Here is a 13,547-nt window from a genome sequence, read left to right as displayed (position 1 = left end):
CCATCCCTGCATGAACTTTCTGCCTGGACGTGGTGGTTGCAGGAGTTAGGAGTGCTTGGGAGCAGATGCAGGTGCTCAGGGTTGTGGGATGAGTGATCTGTGGGGTTTTCCATAGAAACAGAGCAAGTGGCAGGAGAATAGGCAGGGATTGACTGACTTTTCTGCTCTTGACAGCTGCTGTCAGTGGAATATTTGAGTCTCTGCTGTTCAGGCAGGGCAGGTGGTGGTGGCAGATCTTGTCTCAGATAGGCTTTAGGTACCCTGAAGGAAGCATTTGGGAATGTTGCTTTGGAAAAGTGTCTCGCTTGGAGCGCTGTCTTCACCAGTTTCTGTCATCTGAGTGCCCCATGGCACCAAGTGCCACACGCATCCTGAGGACAGGTCCAATAGCTGAGCCATCTACACAGACATCCCAAGTGGCCAGAAGAATTCCAAGTGGGAGAAGAGCAGGCAGGAGTCAAATAACCTGCTTGAGGAGCAGGATAATGGGATTGGGAGTACCTGATAGGAATGTCTGCAGCCACATGTAGGTGAGAGCTGTTCAGGGGTGCTCCCAGCTGGAGACAGGGCTTGGGTGTGCAAGGCTGAAGGCACAGGCACATGCAGGGGCTCCTGTACACTCATCCTCATGGGGAGCAGCTCCTGTGGCACTGGGTGGCGACACAGCCATTCCCACACAGTCCTGAGCTGTGGCTCCTCTGGAGCTGCCCCACAGGCTCCTCCTTGGCTTTCACGATTTCCATTCTGTGTTGAGATGTTCTGCTGCTTCCTGGGGCTGTGGCCCTTGCACACCAGGGGAGGGAGAGGGTGAGCTCTGGGAACAAAATGGACAGAAGGAAAGAGTAATGTCTGACATGGAATTAGCTCCTAATGACAGAGAAGGGAGTGAGGGGCATGTGTGGCTTGTGGACTGAATGCAGATGAGCTGGGCATGGCAGAACTGCATGAATAATCCTTGGAGAATCTGTTGGACCCTGGCTGCATCTTTCCAAATATTTGCAGCATCTTTCACTCCTGAGTCACCTTGAGCAGGAGATTTTGAGATGGCCCCGTTGGATGAGCTGGGGCTGCTCCATTCCTGTCCCCTTGCAGCCCTACCAGCATCACACCTGTTCATAAATTCCTGATTTCTTCCTAAGATTAGGGATTTTGGTAGAGGATCCTTGCCTTTTGCTTCCTGCTCCCAGCCTTGTCAGCACAGCTTCTCACAGGAAGCTGCCAGAAGCACAGACCTGGAGAAGCAGATCAAACCAAGAGAATTCCTGAAAAAGGAAACCACAGTGATGAAGTGAATTCATCTGGGAATTTTCCTCCCAAGAGAAAGAAGGCGCTCATCCAGGAACATGTACATTTGTGAGCTGGTGTAGGGTCACTGAGCATCATATTTCCAACCCCATGGCCTGGGATTTCTGCTGAAGAACCAATTTGAGATTTTCCAGTTGGATTTAATGTGGCTTAGTTACTGGGAACCATCAGTGATGTGAGTGCCAGAAATGCAACAGAAACCTGCCCCCTGTGAGTGACCCACCGCCAGCTCTGGTGCTTCTCCAGGTGTTGTTGCTCCCTCAGAGAGGTCCCTTGGAAAGACAACCAAGAAAAAGCTTTTCCCTCCCTGCTCTTTGGTGAGCCGTCACCAAAAGGATAATCTGTGGCGGGCTGAAAAGTTGGGATTAATGTCAGACAAAATTGGATTTACTGTTGAAATCTGCTACCCGAGGGAGGTGTGCGGAGCCGTATCCGGCTCTCCTGGATCTGACATTCAGCAAACTGGTCCTGTGTCATAACTGATGCTGCCAGGAGCCTTCTGCTGCCACTGTGGCAGAGTCCTTTTGGCTACAGCTTGTCCTTGGTTGTCCCCATGCCTCAGGAAGACATGGACTCACAAGCTGGAAAGCCTGAGGTGTGTGGCCATTGGAATCCCACCCGGATTTGGCCAGCTGGGCAGCCCCTGGCAGGTTTTGATGACCAGCAGTGGTTCAGGTACCTGGCAGAGCCAACCTGCTGTTTCCCATTTCCCTCATTTCCACGTGCAGTGTCTGAAGGTGACAGAGCCTTGTGGCAATTGCAGGGATAAGGAGGCACTTGGGGTGCTGGGAGGGACCTGTTGGGGCTGTGGGCACTTCCAGAGGCTTTGGATAAGACTTAGGCACCAGGATGAGCACACTGAGAATATAGGAGCTGTTGAAAAGTGCATCCTGACCTTTGGGAATTAATCCTTTGAGAGGCACAGCATTGTCCCGCAGATTCAGAGATGCTAGTGTGGCTTTTTGTTCTGCTTTGGAGCAGCTCTTTTTTCCAGGCAAAGGGCCAGCTGGTCTTCTGGGGCTGCTGTGGGAGCCTTCTTGGGGCTTCCTCACCTCACTCCCCACATACATGTCCCAGGCAAGCAGATCCAGAGCAGCATCCAGCACTGGCTGAAGTGTCTTCCCACCTGGAGTGAAAGCCACGAGCTTCTGCTTGCGTTTAACTGCGGCTTTAATGGCTCTAATTATAATTGGCTGTAACTGTGCCAAAATCCCTGCGAGCCAAGAGACGGAGCAGTTGGGACTGTCACATGGATGTGACAGAGTGCTCCGGCACCCGCCCAGCTCCGTCCCTGCCGATGGAGGAGCCATGCAGGGGCCAGGGGTGGAATCTGTCCCATCACCAGTGGCAGGACCAGCCCTGGCAGGGTTGGTGCCACACAGGGAAAAGGGATACATGTCCCCTTAACCGAGTGGTTCAGGGACCTGAGCGTGGGCAATTCCCTGTTTTACTGTGCCCTTCTCACCCCATCCATATGGGATAAACACTGGGCTCACTGAGCTGGGGGCTTGAAGGGAGATAATGGATAGCTGCTCACTAATCCCTGTGTGCCAGCATTGGCTCTTGCTGCTCCATGCTGCTCCAAATGCTGCAGTGGCAGCACAGGGAGCCCCCAGCTCCATTGGCACGGGCTCCATCCATGGGAAAGCAGCCGCAGCCTCGCAGAGCCACTCTGGGAATGGCTCTGCACTGCCTGTGTCACTCAAAGCTGAATAAAAATGAGGTTGAGCTTTTCATGTTCTTCTCCAGCTGCTCCTCCTGCCATGGCTGCATCCCTGTGCCCAAAACGTCAGGGTCCTGGAGCACATGTGCAGAGAGCCATTTTTCTGGAAACATCAAGCTGGACATTCCTGGAGCCTTTTTCCTGTGACAGGGGAAGGTAATTGGCAGAACCTTGGCAGAAAGGTAATTCCTATTTGTCCCTTGGGAAGGAAGGGAGCTGTCCTGGGGGGCCACATGGGGTCTGGCCAGGACTGTACTGCTTCAGTCTCCTGCAAAACCCCAAAATCCAGTTAAATCACCCCTTTATACATGAATTTTCCTTAAATGCCGAACGCCAGCCTGGAACACATGTTGAGAGCTCTGCAGAGTCCCTGGGAGCGGCACTGGGCAGTGCTGTGAGAGACTGAGACCAAAAGTAGGAGTAAAAGGAAACAACTAGCCCAGAAATCGGGGGAACAGAGGAGGAATCAGGTGTGCACTGCCAGGTGTGCTGGGAGAGGCATCCAACCTCTATTCGTAGGTTCCATATGGGATGGGACTCACCGAGGCTGTGTGAAGTTGCAGCACAGTGCTCAGTGCCGGCCTTGGGGTTGTAATTAATACTGGGAGATGATGATTAATAATTGGAGATGGGGATACCTGAACTGGGACAAAGCCAAGGGGCTGGCACAGAGTGAGGGGTCTCTTGGAGCGTGGCGTTGCCATAGGGATCCAACAGCTTCTCCGTCAGAGCCTCCAGCGAGAGCAGTTAATCCATTTTTAAGAGGAAAGGATATTTAATAAAGGGAACCATTTAAACTGGATTTACAAGGCACACTGAATGGAGGCCCCATTTATTCCGTGACTTCATATTTAATTTTAATATCTCTATAAACCTCTCCAGAGTGTTCTGCACAAACAAGCCGGAGCTGGAGCGGTTCGACCGCCCAGTGATTCTTAAAAGCAAATCAATTTAACAGGGCTGGAAAAAACCTGCCTCTCCAGGAATATTATTCTGCTCACAGAAAGAGCACCAGAATAGCTGTATTAGAAAACAGCAAACAAGCTGTTCTGATGGAGAAGGATTTTTGAAAGGATATGATGCAAAGCGGGGTTGGGAGCCTCCACAGCAAGTCAGGTTGTTGGGAATTCACTTTGTTGCTCTGTTTTCCCTGCACTCATAAATAATGTAATTAATAATCATGTAACTTCGTCAATAATCCAGCTTTTCCTGTAGCTGTGCTCACTGCTATTCCCGTGCTGCTGCCTGAACAGGGATGCAGTGACTGTAAAAGTCCATACAAAAGCTGGGATAGGGATGATGGCACCTGGCAGCATTTAGCACTCCATAAATGAGAAAAGGGCAGGAAGGCAGACAGATTTCCCACGAGGAAGCAGTTTGTGACTGTTTCCAGAGTGTTTCTGCTTCCCACACTGGGAATGTCTTGGTTCTGGAAGAATCAAGTTCTCTGGGAAGAATTGGTGAGAAAACTCCCTTTTTCCTCTGCAACAGGTAAACTCTCCTGTTCCTCAGCACCTGGCTCAGGGCACAGAGCAAATTCCCTGGGTTTTCTTTGTCCCTGGAACATCTAATTTTTATTTCCTTTTAATATGTAGTGACTGTGCTGCACAAAGCTGACTCTGATTTCTCCTCCATTTTTTGGGTGGTCCCTGAATCTGGATTTAAGGAGCAGAGCAGGTGCCCCTGGCCACGTCATCCCAGTCAGCCTGTGCAGTGGTTTGTGCTCTCAGATCACAGAATGTTCCCTCACCTCCACTTAATCCCCTTTTCCCCTCTTTTTTCTTCTACACAAATGACCCCTCTGGCAGGAAACAGCATCCTCTGCTGTCCTGGGCCAGGGAGACAGATTTCTCAAGGAGCAGACTCTGCACTGCTCTGAATGAGGGTGATTTAGCAATGAGATGCTTCTCCCTGTCCCAGGCTGGGGAAGTTTCTCCCCTATCACAGCCAAAAATGCACGAGTGGGATTGGATTTGTAGCACATCAGGTAATTAGTCTATAAAAAGGGAATTATATGGCATGTTAACGAGCACCGTTGAGTTTTGTTCTCACCTCCCTGTGAGATGAAAGCCGAGACTCCCCGTGGGAACTGATTTCCTCATGGGATCTCCCTGTCTCAGGAACACGATGTGGCAAAAGCAGCCCCAGGGACACGTGTGGGTCTGGAAACCTGCCTGGGATCCACGCAGGCTGCAATCCCTCAAATCCAAGGCAGACCCCTTGCTCCCAACCCACTTTTTTCCTAATATTTGAGCAAATGTTCTTGTAATTTAACTTTCCTAATTAGTTTTCTTCTAAAATCTGGGAATAATGCAACTTTTTTTTTTTTTTTAATTGATGGGAGTGGGGGGGAAACCCTTTTCATCACTCTTTAACAGAAAGCCTCAGTCTTCAATGGTCTGGAGCAAGAGGAGGAAGAAACAGACTGATTTATTTCATTCTTCCTGATGTTTATTTTAAATTAATCCTGTTGGGACAGATGTCAGGCCAGAATTCTTGCTGGAGTCACTTATCTTCTTTGATCTAATTAACAATGGCTCGTGTTTTATAATAACTCATTTTTCTAATAATTAATTTTTCATGAGGGATGGGATTCACTTACTCTTTGCTCTTTGCCTTCCCCTAGATCCTGAGTTTCCTCCCTCATTTTTCTTCCTTTCAGTGCTCATTTTCCAAACCACCTTGATGCTGATACATTTCAGGCTTGAAAACACTGGAAATAACTTTCCGAATATGCTGCATTTAGAGAAAATGTCAGATTAATTCTGCATGTTTATTCATTAAAAGCACCAGTAGGGTCCTGCTGTGCACACACAGGGAATTTAACATGAAAAAACAAACGGAGTGTGTACATAAATGTGTGTCAGTAATAATAAAAGAGGAATGATGCTGCCGTGATTCATTGACCCAGGATTTCCGACTGGAATTTACAGTGGGCTTGATGATAAACCCTAAGACTTTCCTTGGGAAGTGCCTCTGGAACACTCAGGAAAATGCTTTTAGGGATTACACAGCAATTTAAATAACAAGCTGCCTAAGATGGCCTGAAGGCACAAAACTTCCCGTTCCTATAAAATCCAGGTTACGAATGGAAAACCATATCAAGAAGAACAAGGTCAGGATATTAAGAAGTTTTCCTCAGTACCACAACTGAAGATTGCATCTGATGATCTTGGAGGCCTTTTCCAGATTAAATGCTTCTGGGACTCTGCGAGTCAGCCAGCCTGGGCTCCACACAGATGGCACCGTTCCTCCCTTGTCTGACTGTCTCCTCCAGGATAAATTTGTCCATGTTCCCAGCCAGATCCCCCCCTGGCCCCCGCTCATTCAGCTTATCCCCAAAACTTCCCAGCACCCATCCACCATCAGTCTCTAATATTCCCATCAAATACTTTTCCTGGGACAAAGCACGTCCTTCACAGGCCATTATCACTCCTGGCACAGGGAAGGAGGTTACAAACCTAAACAGGTCTCAGTCAAGTGGGTCCTTATGGGTCCCTTTGCCGTTTGTTTTTGTTGTTGTTTTGGGTTTTTGTTTTGTTTTTGTTTTTTGTTTGTTTGTTTGGTTGGTTGGTTGGGGTTTTTTTGGTTTTTTTTTTTTTTTTTTTTTTTTTGCCTGGAGGACAATGATTTGGATGAAGAGATGCTAGAGGTTTCGAAGGTGTTGGAGCAGATTCAGTCCTCGTCCTGCTGCCTGTGAAACCACAAAAAACATTAATTGCCTACAAATTCCAGCAGGAACTTCACACACAGTCACGACTTCATTACAGCCCCGCAGGAGCCGCCTGGGAGCCTCGGGAAACTCCGTGTAAAGAGCAGCGGATAGACCTGGAATGAGTTAAGAGACTTGGAGACTCTCCTGCGATACAGGTTTGGGAGCTGCGATGGATTTAATGCGTGTTTGTACTGAGCGCTGGTGGTAAAACCCCGGCTGGCTGCGACTCCCGAGGATGTGTCTGTGTGTGTGTGTGTGTGTGTGTGCATCCAGCAGCCCCGGGATCAGAGGGATCACTGACCGGTCAGCGGGAGGATAAAGGGTGCAACACGGGAGCCGTGGTTGTTACTGACTTAGTAACAACCTGGCAATGGGTTTTGCATGTCAACCTGATTTTTCTGGGGGGGAAGATCTGGGAGGATAACTGGGAGCGCCCTGCCTGAGCCGCTGTCCCCGTTGCGCTGGCGCCTGCGGTATTCCTGACCTGGCCCCGACCTCGGGCCCAGCTGGAGCGTGTGGAGTGTGTGACAGCGCTGCGCTGCTCGGGGAGCGCGTATAGCCCGGGGGATGTGCATCCCTGCAGTGTCTGCCAGCCCTGCTGGCTGCCTGCCCCGCGGCCTCCGCTCCCCTCCCGCTGTCTGTGCCATCCCCGGGGACCGGGATGCGCTCCGCCTCGCTCCCTGCCTCCTCACTCCCCCAAATCCCAGGGGGAATCGCTGTCGTGGCCTCGCCCGCTGCTTCTCCTGGCGTGAAGGAGCTGAACCTCCCGGGATGGCTCCGGGCAGAAGTGATTCCACAGCCGTGCCCTGCGGAGCGGAGCTCAGCCTGAGGAACCGAGTGAGCTCGGAGTTAAGGCACTCAGCTCAGAGCAAGGTCTTTGCAAGCCCAGCCAACTGCATATCAATGAATTTATAACCAGACCTTTCAGCACAAAGTTTTCCTTGAAAACAGTGGCTTTTGTGTTTGACCATCTCCTTGGAATTGCTCAGTGCATTCATCCAGAGTGTTTGACTTTGTTTAAAAAGGCTTTTTTCCCCAGAGATAAGAAACTCTGCCTCGGTAGTGAGCTGATTGTGGAGCGGCTTCTGTGCTTATCCCCTTGGATAAGAGGCTTTATTATACCAAATTACGGGATAATCTCTGGACACGCAGCCACAGCATCGGATCTCTCCTCCTTTGCTTGTTTTACTTTTTGATCCAGAGCTGCCCAAACCAATCCAGGGGGTCTCCTCTGATAGGAATCACTGTCCTGTTTCTTGTCTGGGAAGCTGGCATCGGCCCAAACTAATGTTTTTTCAAGAAACCTCCTTTCTCTTGCTCAGCTTTTCCAGTGGCCTTACCCGCTTGTCCTTTTGGCAGTTCTTCAGACCAAAACAAATATCTGATCTCACCCCAAAGGCCAGCAGAGCCTTGGCACAGGGCACTTGTGATGACATCAGTGTCCAGCCTGACTCCGAGCTGGAAGGACAGGGGCGTCCCTCAGCCTTTCTCTCCATCCCCTCTGGGAACTGGCCTTTTCCTTGTCACACTGACACATATCCCTGATTTCTGACAGCCAAGGTGAGTTCTACACCCTTCCTTAAAGCTGTGTGTGCATAAATGCTGCTGGGAGACTGGCTCAGTGTAATGTGGTTGATAGTATAATGTCATATTATAATAATAATGTGCTTTAATGTTTTCTATTCATGTGAGACAACAGTGAGGAAAAAGCCCAGAGATTTACTGCTCCAGTTACCCAGGGTGGAGGCTGTGGTGCTCTTAAGGTGAAGGCTCTTAAGGGGGAGTTTGGAGGCATTTTGAAGAGGGCTGGGAAGTACAAAAGTTTTTTTATACCTGTAAGTGGGAATTTTAGGGATGAGGCTGCTGCTCCAGCCCCTGGTAGTAGATCACACTGAGGCCTGGCAGAGCATTTCCTTGGGAAGGGCTGTGTGGGTTTCCCTTCTCCCTCAGAAGAGAGAACCAAACCCTTCCATCATTGTGGTGTGTTGTATAAACTTGTAGGCAAACCACAGCAGCCTGAAGTTGGGTTTTCCTCGGTGACATTTTATTTGCTAAATGTGCTTTTTCTGAAGGGGTGGATCTGTCTGGGAAATATATTCCCATAGTTTTACACATTCTGAACATGAGGCGGTTTTTAACATCATTGGAAATCAAATTACTGCTCACTTTGGGTGTTAATTAGGCATGAGTGTAACCACAATTAATTCTCTTTAGTGACACAGGGTTTAGCCCTGCAAACCAGCCCCTGAACCCTGTATTTGCTTGGCTGTGTTCCTGTAGAGACTCTGCACCCCATCCCAAACCTTTGCTCTTTAGATCAGCCCTTAAATCCAAGTTCTCTTTGGAAAATAGCCCTGCTGACCTCGTGTACAGTTTGCTGTTTCTCTGCATTTCCAGAACCAGAGGGCTGTCCTGTGTAACTGCTCTGAGATATTAGTGAGGAACAGGAACAAAAAGGGATGATCAGTGCCAGACTACCACGCCTCCGAAGAAATAAAATTTCCCCTTGGCTGCTTTTGGAGTTTGCTGCAATCAGGCTTTTTCCCCAGGAGGAGGGATTGATTTTTGTCTCAGTGACACGGATTATATATGTTGGCACGGCTTCAGTTTGGGCTGGTGTTGAGATCAGATCAGGACCTGCCCTCTGCAATGAGAGCAGGAATCTGATAACACCTCGTGTGTGCAGCATTGCTGGTGGCAGGGTCGGATATCGGTCTCTTCCTAGCGCTAATGCTGTATTTACATCCAAATAAAACCGGGAAATGTGCAATAATCTAGCTGCAGGCTCTCGCGCTGCGCTCCAAGTGCTTTGTCTGCCTTGGCTGACAAAATGCTCTTGGCTCCTGATCAAAGGAAAGTAAGTGGAAGCTGGTTTTCTCTTGATGTTAAGAAAGCTCCTGACAGAGAGTCCCTGCAAGGCTGGTTAAGAGCCCAGGCCCCGTGCTAGGCTAGGAAAACTCATTGAACAAAAATGCGGAGAACAATGGCAGCGTGGAATGATTTCGGAAGGGGCTGTGCGAGGAGGAAATGGCATCCCGATGTCTGGGTTAGTGCCGCGGGCATCCAGGGGATGGCCTGAAGCAGCAGGTGAGCGGCTGGGGTCACTCACAGAGGTGGTTTGGGGGGAAATGCTGCCAAGTGTTGGAAAATCCCTCCCTCTGGCTCTCCGCTGGGGGCACAGCCTCCCGGGCTCTGCAGGCAGCCGGTGTCTCCTCATCCTCCTCCAGGTGCTACACCTGTGCAGGAATGACAGAATTATAGAATTACATAAAGCGGGGCACAGTGCCTACTTATGGCTGGTTTGGCCTGCTATTGCAAAGGCCACCCGTTATCACCGCACAAGGCCATGGGAGCGCTGGGATGTGACTGGCAGCGCCCGGAGCAAACCTGGTGAGCTGTTTGAAATGACACTTCGGTGTATCGTGGGCTGAGAGCAGTGCGAGGTGCTGCTGCCTGGCTCTGGACTGGCTCCAGAGGGATCATCAGTGGGAGTAAGACCTATGAGGAGCAGCTGGGGGAGTCTGGGGAGTCAGCCTGGACAGAAGGCTCTCTACAACTCCCTGTGCTGCTCACAGGGCACAAGGGACAGGAGAGGGAATGACCTCAAATTACACCGGCTGCGGGTCGGACATCAGGAGGAATTTTTTCGTGTAAAGGGTTGTCAGGCACGGGAAGGGACTGGCCATGTTGGAGTCCCCATCCATGCAGGTGCTCTAGGAAGGACTGGATGTGACACTCAGCGCACTGGGCTGGGTGAGAATCAGCCACAGGCTGGACCCAGTGGTCTGGGGGGGGATTTTCCAAACCTGGATGACTCTGTGATTCTGTGATTAGAGGCCTGGAGCAGCTTTGCTCTGGAGACTGGCTGGGAGAGCAGGGGGTGTTCAGCCTGGAGAAAACTCCAGGGAGACTTTAGAGCCCTTTGCAAGTGCCGAAAATGCTCCACGAGAGCTGGGGAGGGACTTGGGACAAGAGATGGAGGGACAAGACAAGGGGCAACGGCTTCCCACTGCCAGAGGGCAGAGTTAGGTGGGAGACTGGGAAAAAATTCCTCCCTGTGAGGGTGCAGAGGCGCTGGCACAGGGTGCCCAGAGAAGCTGTGGCTGCCCCTGGATCCCTGGCAGTGTCCAAGGCCGGGCCGGACGGGGCTCGGAGCAGCCTGGGCGGGTGGAAGGCGTCGCTGCCCAGGGCCCGGGGCGGCAGCGGGCGGGCCCTGCGCTCCCCTCCGCCCGCGGCGCTCGGTGATGCCGGGCTGGGTGTCCCCCCGCAGGGCCCCGGGCGGGGCGGGCTCAGTGCGGGGCGGTCCCGCCGCCTCTTCCGCCCCGCGCCGTCACCGCGCCCGCCGCGCCCGCCCCGCCCCGCCCGCAGCCCGGCCCGGGAGCCCCCGGCCATGCAGTTCCGCGGCCCCGGCCCCGCCGAGCCCCGCCGGGCGGTCCCGCACGGCCGCACCCGGACGCGCTCCCGGGGCGCGGCGGGCGCGGCGCTGCTGCCCTCCATGCTGATGTTCGGCGTCATCCTGGCCTCCAGCGGGCTCCTCCTCATGATCGAGCGCGGCATCCTCGCCCAGGTCGGGCCGCCGCCGCTGCACCCGCCCGCGGGGCTGTCCCGGCGCGACGGGCGGGACTCGGCGGCGGAGCTGGAGCTGGAGGTGCTGCGGGACACGCGGAACCGCACCATCCGCGCCCTGTGCGGGCAGCGCTCCATGCCCCGCAGCGTCTGGGAGCTGCCCCCCTTGCAGCGCCGCACCGTGCTCCAGCACCTCCTGGTCAGCGACAGGTACCGCTTCCTCTACTGCTACGTGCCCAAGGTGGCCTGCTCCAACTGGAAGCGCATCTTGAAGGTGCTGGAAGGGTTCCTGGAGAGCGTGGACGTGCGGGGCAAGATGGACCACAAGAGCGACCTGGTGTTCCTGGGTGACATGAGGCCGGAGGAGATCAGCTACCGCCTGAAGCACTACTACAAGTTCCTCTTCGTGCGCAACCCCATGGAGAGGCTGCTCTCGGCCTACCGCAATAAATTCGGGGAGATCAAGGAGTACCAGCAGAAGTACGGCGTGGAGATCATCCGGCGGTACCGGAAAAACGGCGGGAGCTCAGCCGGCGACGACGTGTCCTTCTCCGAGTTCCTGCAGTACCTGCTGGACGAGGACGTGGAGCGCATGAACGAGCACTGGATGCCCATCTACAACCTGTGCCAGCCCTGCGCCGTCACCTACGACTTCATCGGCTCCTACGAGCGGCTGCAGGACGACGCCAACCACGTGCTGGAGCACATCCAGGCACCCTCCTCCGTCCGCTTCCCCCAGCGCCAGGCCTGGTACAAGCCCGTCACGGCCGAGAAGCTGCACTACTACCTGTGCAGCACCCCGCGCCGCCTGATCAAAGAGATCCTCCCAAAATACATCCTGGACTTCTCCCTCTTCGCCTACCCCCTGCCCAACATCACCAGCCAGTTCTGCAGGCAGTGAGCGGTGCCCGTGCAGAGACCTTGGGAATTCTGCCTGGGCCGCAAGGATTTGCTTGCACAGCCCCGGCTGCCGTGTGAAGCACGCTCCTCTATGCATTATTTCCTAACTTTATACTTTGTAAGCACTCTTTTCTATAAAATACTCTCTACTGCCTTCACTCCTTAGAGTCCTTTTTGTACCTCCCTGACTTTCCCGTGTACATTCGCCGCTGGCTCGAGCACAGTAGCTTTTGTACCTCTATTTTTGCTCTAAATCCTTTTTTTTATGCCACGACATGGAGAACTCCTGTGAGGAATCTGAGAAGTTTATATATTTTAAGTATTTTTCTTCCTTTTTGGGGTTTTGTACTGAAAACTTTCGGGGTTTTGTTGGTCGAATTGAGATCGTAACATGGCAGTTGATGCACTAAAAATTACCACTGTTAAACCGGGTGAGTTTTGGGTGTGAGTAGAAAAAAAATAATAAACAAGGTCCCATTTATCCTTTATTTTCTCATTGTAGATGGTACTTAAGTGAGGCTGGTCATTTTTTCTACGTCAGTAGTACCTCTGGTTTTTACTTGTATTATTTACCATTTAAATATAACTAGGGATAGATTAGTACCCCTTTTTTGGGTGATTTTGGAAGTACACCTCTTTACCCAACATCACGTATCAGATGCAATATCAAGCCATCACATTCTGCCCTTTTCTCTGAATTGAAGCAATACAGACTTGGGATAAGATCAAAGCCCACCCCCTGGTCCTTAGGATGGAAAACAAATCCCACGGGCCATGGGCCAGCTTGCAGCCTCATGGGTCCCTGCGTGGAAGCCACTGTGGAAAAACCCCTTCTCCAGCCATGTTTGAAACAATGGCAATTTGTGGATAGCTGTGCACACCCTTTTTGTAGCTCTTGTATTTAATTATGGCTCTGAAATCAGTAAAGTTTGGGAGAGAACACAGGATGTTGTTCCTGGGAGGCTGTGTCCTCGTTTCTAATAAAGTTTTTACATGATTTAGCCTGTTAGTGCTTTTCCTGGGGATTGTTTGTGTCCTTGGAGAGGCCTCTGCTCCCCTCTGAGGAGGCAACAACACAAAGGTGGGATGAATTGGTTGTTCCTGTTGTGATTAATTGCCAGAGCTGCACCAACACATGGAGAAGAGCCGAACACATAACAGGACACAGAGAGATGGGATGAAAAGCAGCAGAATGGGCTACAAATTGCTGTTTTGTTGGTACAAAGTGGTGGGGATGGGTTATGGGGCTGGCAGCTTCCTGGGATTCCTCTTTTAATTTTCCTTCCCCCCTTTTAAGTTTTTTTTCTTCAGGATTTTAACATTTTCTGAAAGAAGGGT

General features: G+C 51.7%; 1 protein-coding gene across 1 annotated transcript; it reads left to right on the top strand.

Moving 5' to 3' along the window:
* Positions 1–11,133: 11,133 nt before the first annotated feature.
* CHST14 (carbohydrate sulfotransferase 14) lies at positions 11,134–13,450 on the top strand (the record flags this gene model as incomplete). Its single annotated transcript, XM_083864054.1, has 1 exon — positions 11,134–13,450. The coding sequence occupies one exon, from the start codon at positions 11,134–11,136 to the stop codon at positions 12,208–12,210; it is 1,077 nt and encodes a 358-aa protein (XP_083720180.1). The 3' UTR covers positions 12,211–13,450.
* Positions 13,451–13,547: the final 97 nt, after the last annotated feature.

This window comes from Zosterops lateralis (assembly GCF_965231275.1).
Source record: "Zosterops lateralis genome assembly, chromosome: 6".
In the NCBI taxonomy this organism is placed as follows: domain Eukaryota; kingdom Metazoa; phylum Chordata; class Aves; order Passeriformes; family Zosteropidae; genus Zosterops; species Zosterops lateralis.
This window is presented reverse-complemented; position numbering and strand designations above follow the sequence as displayed.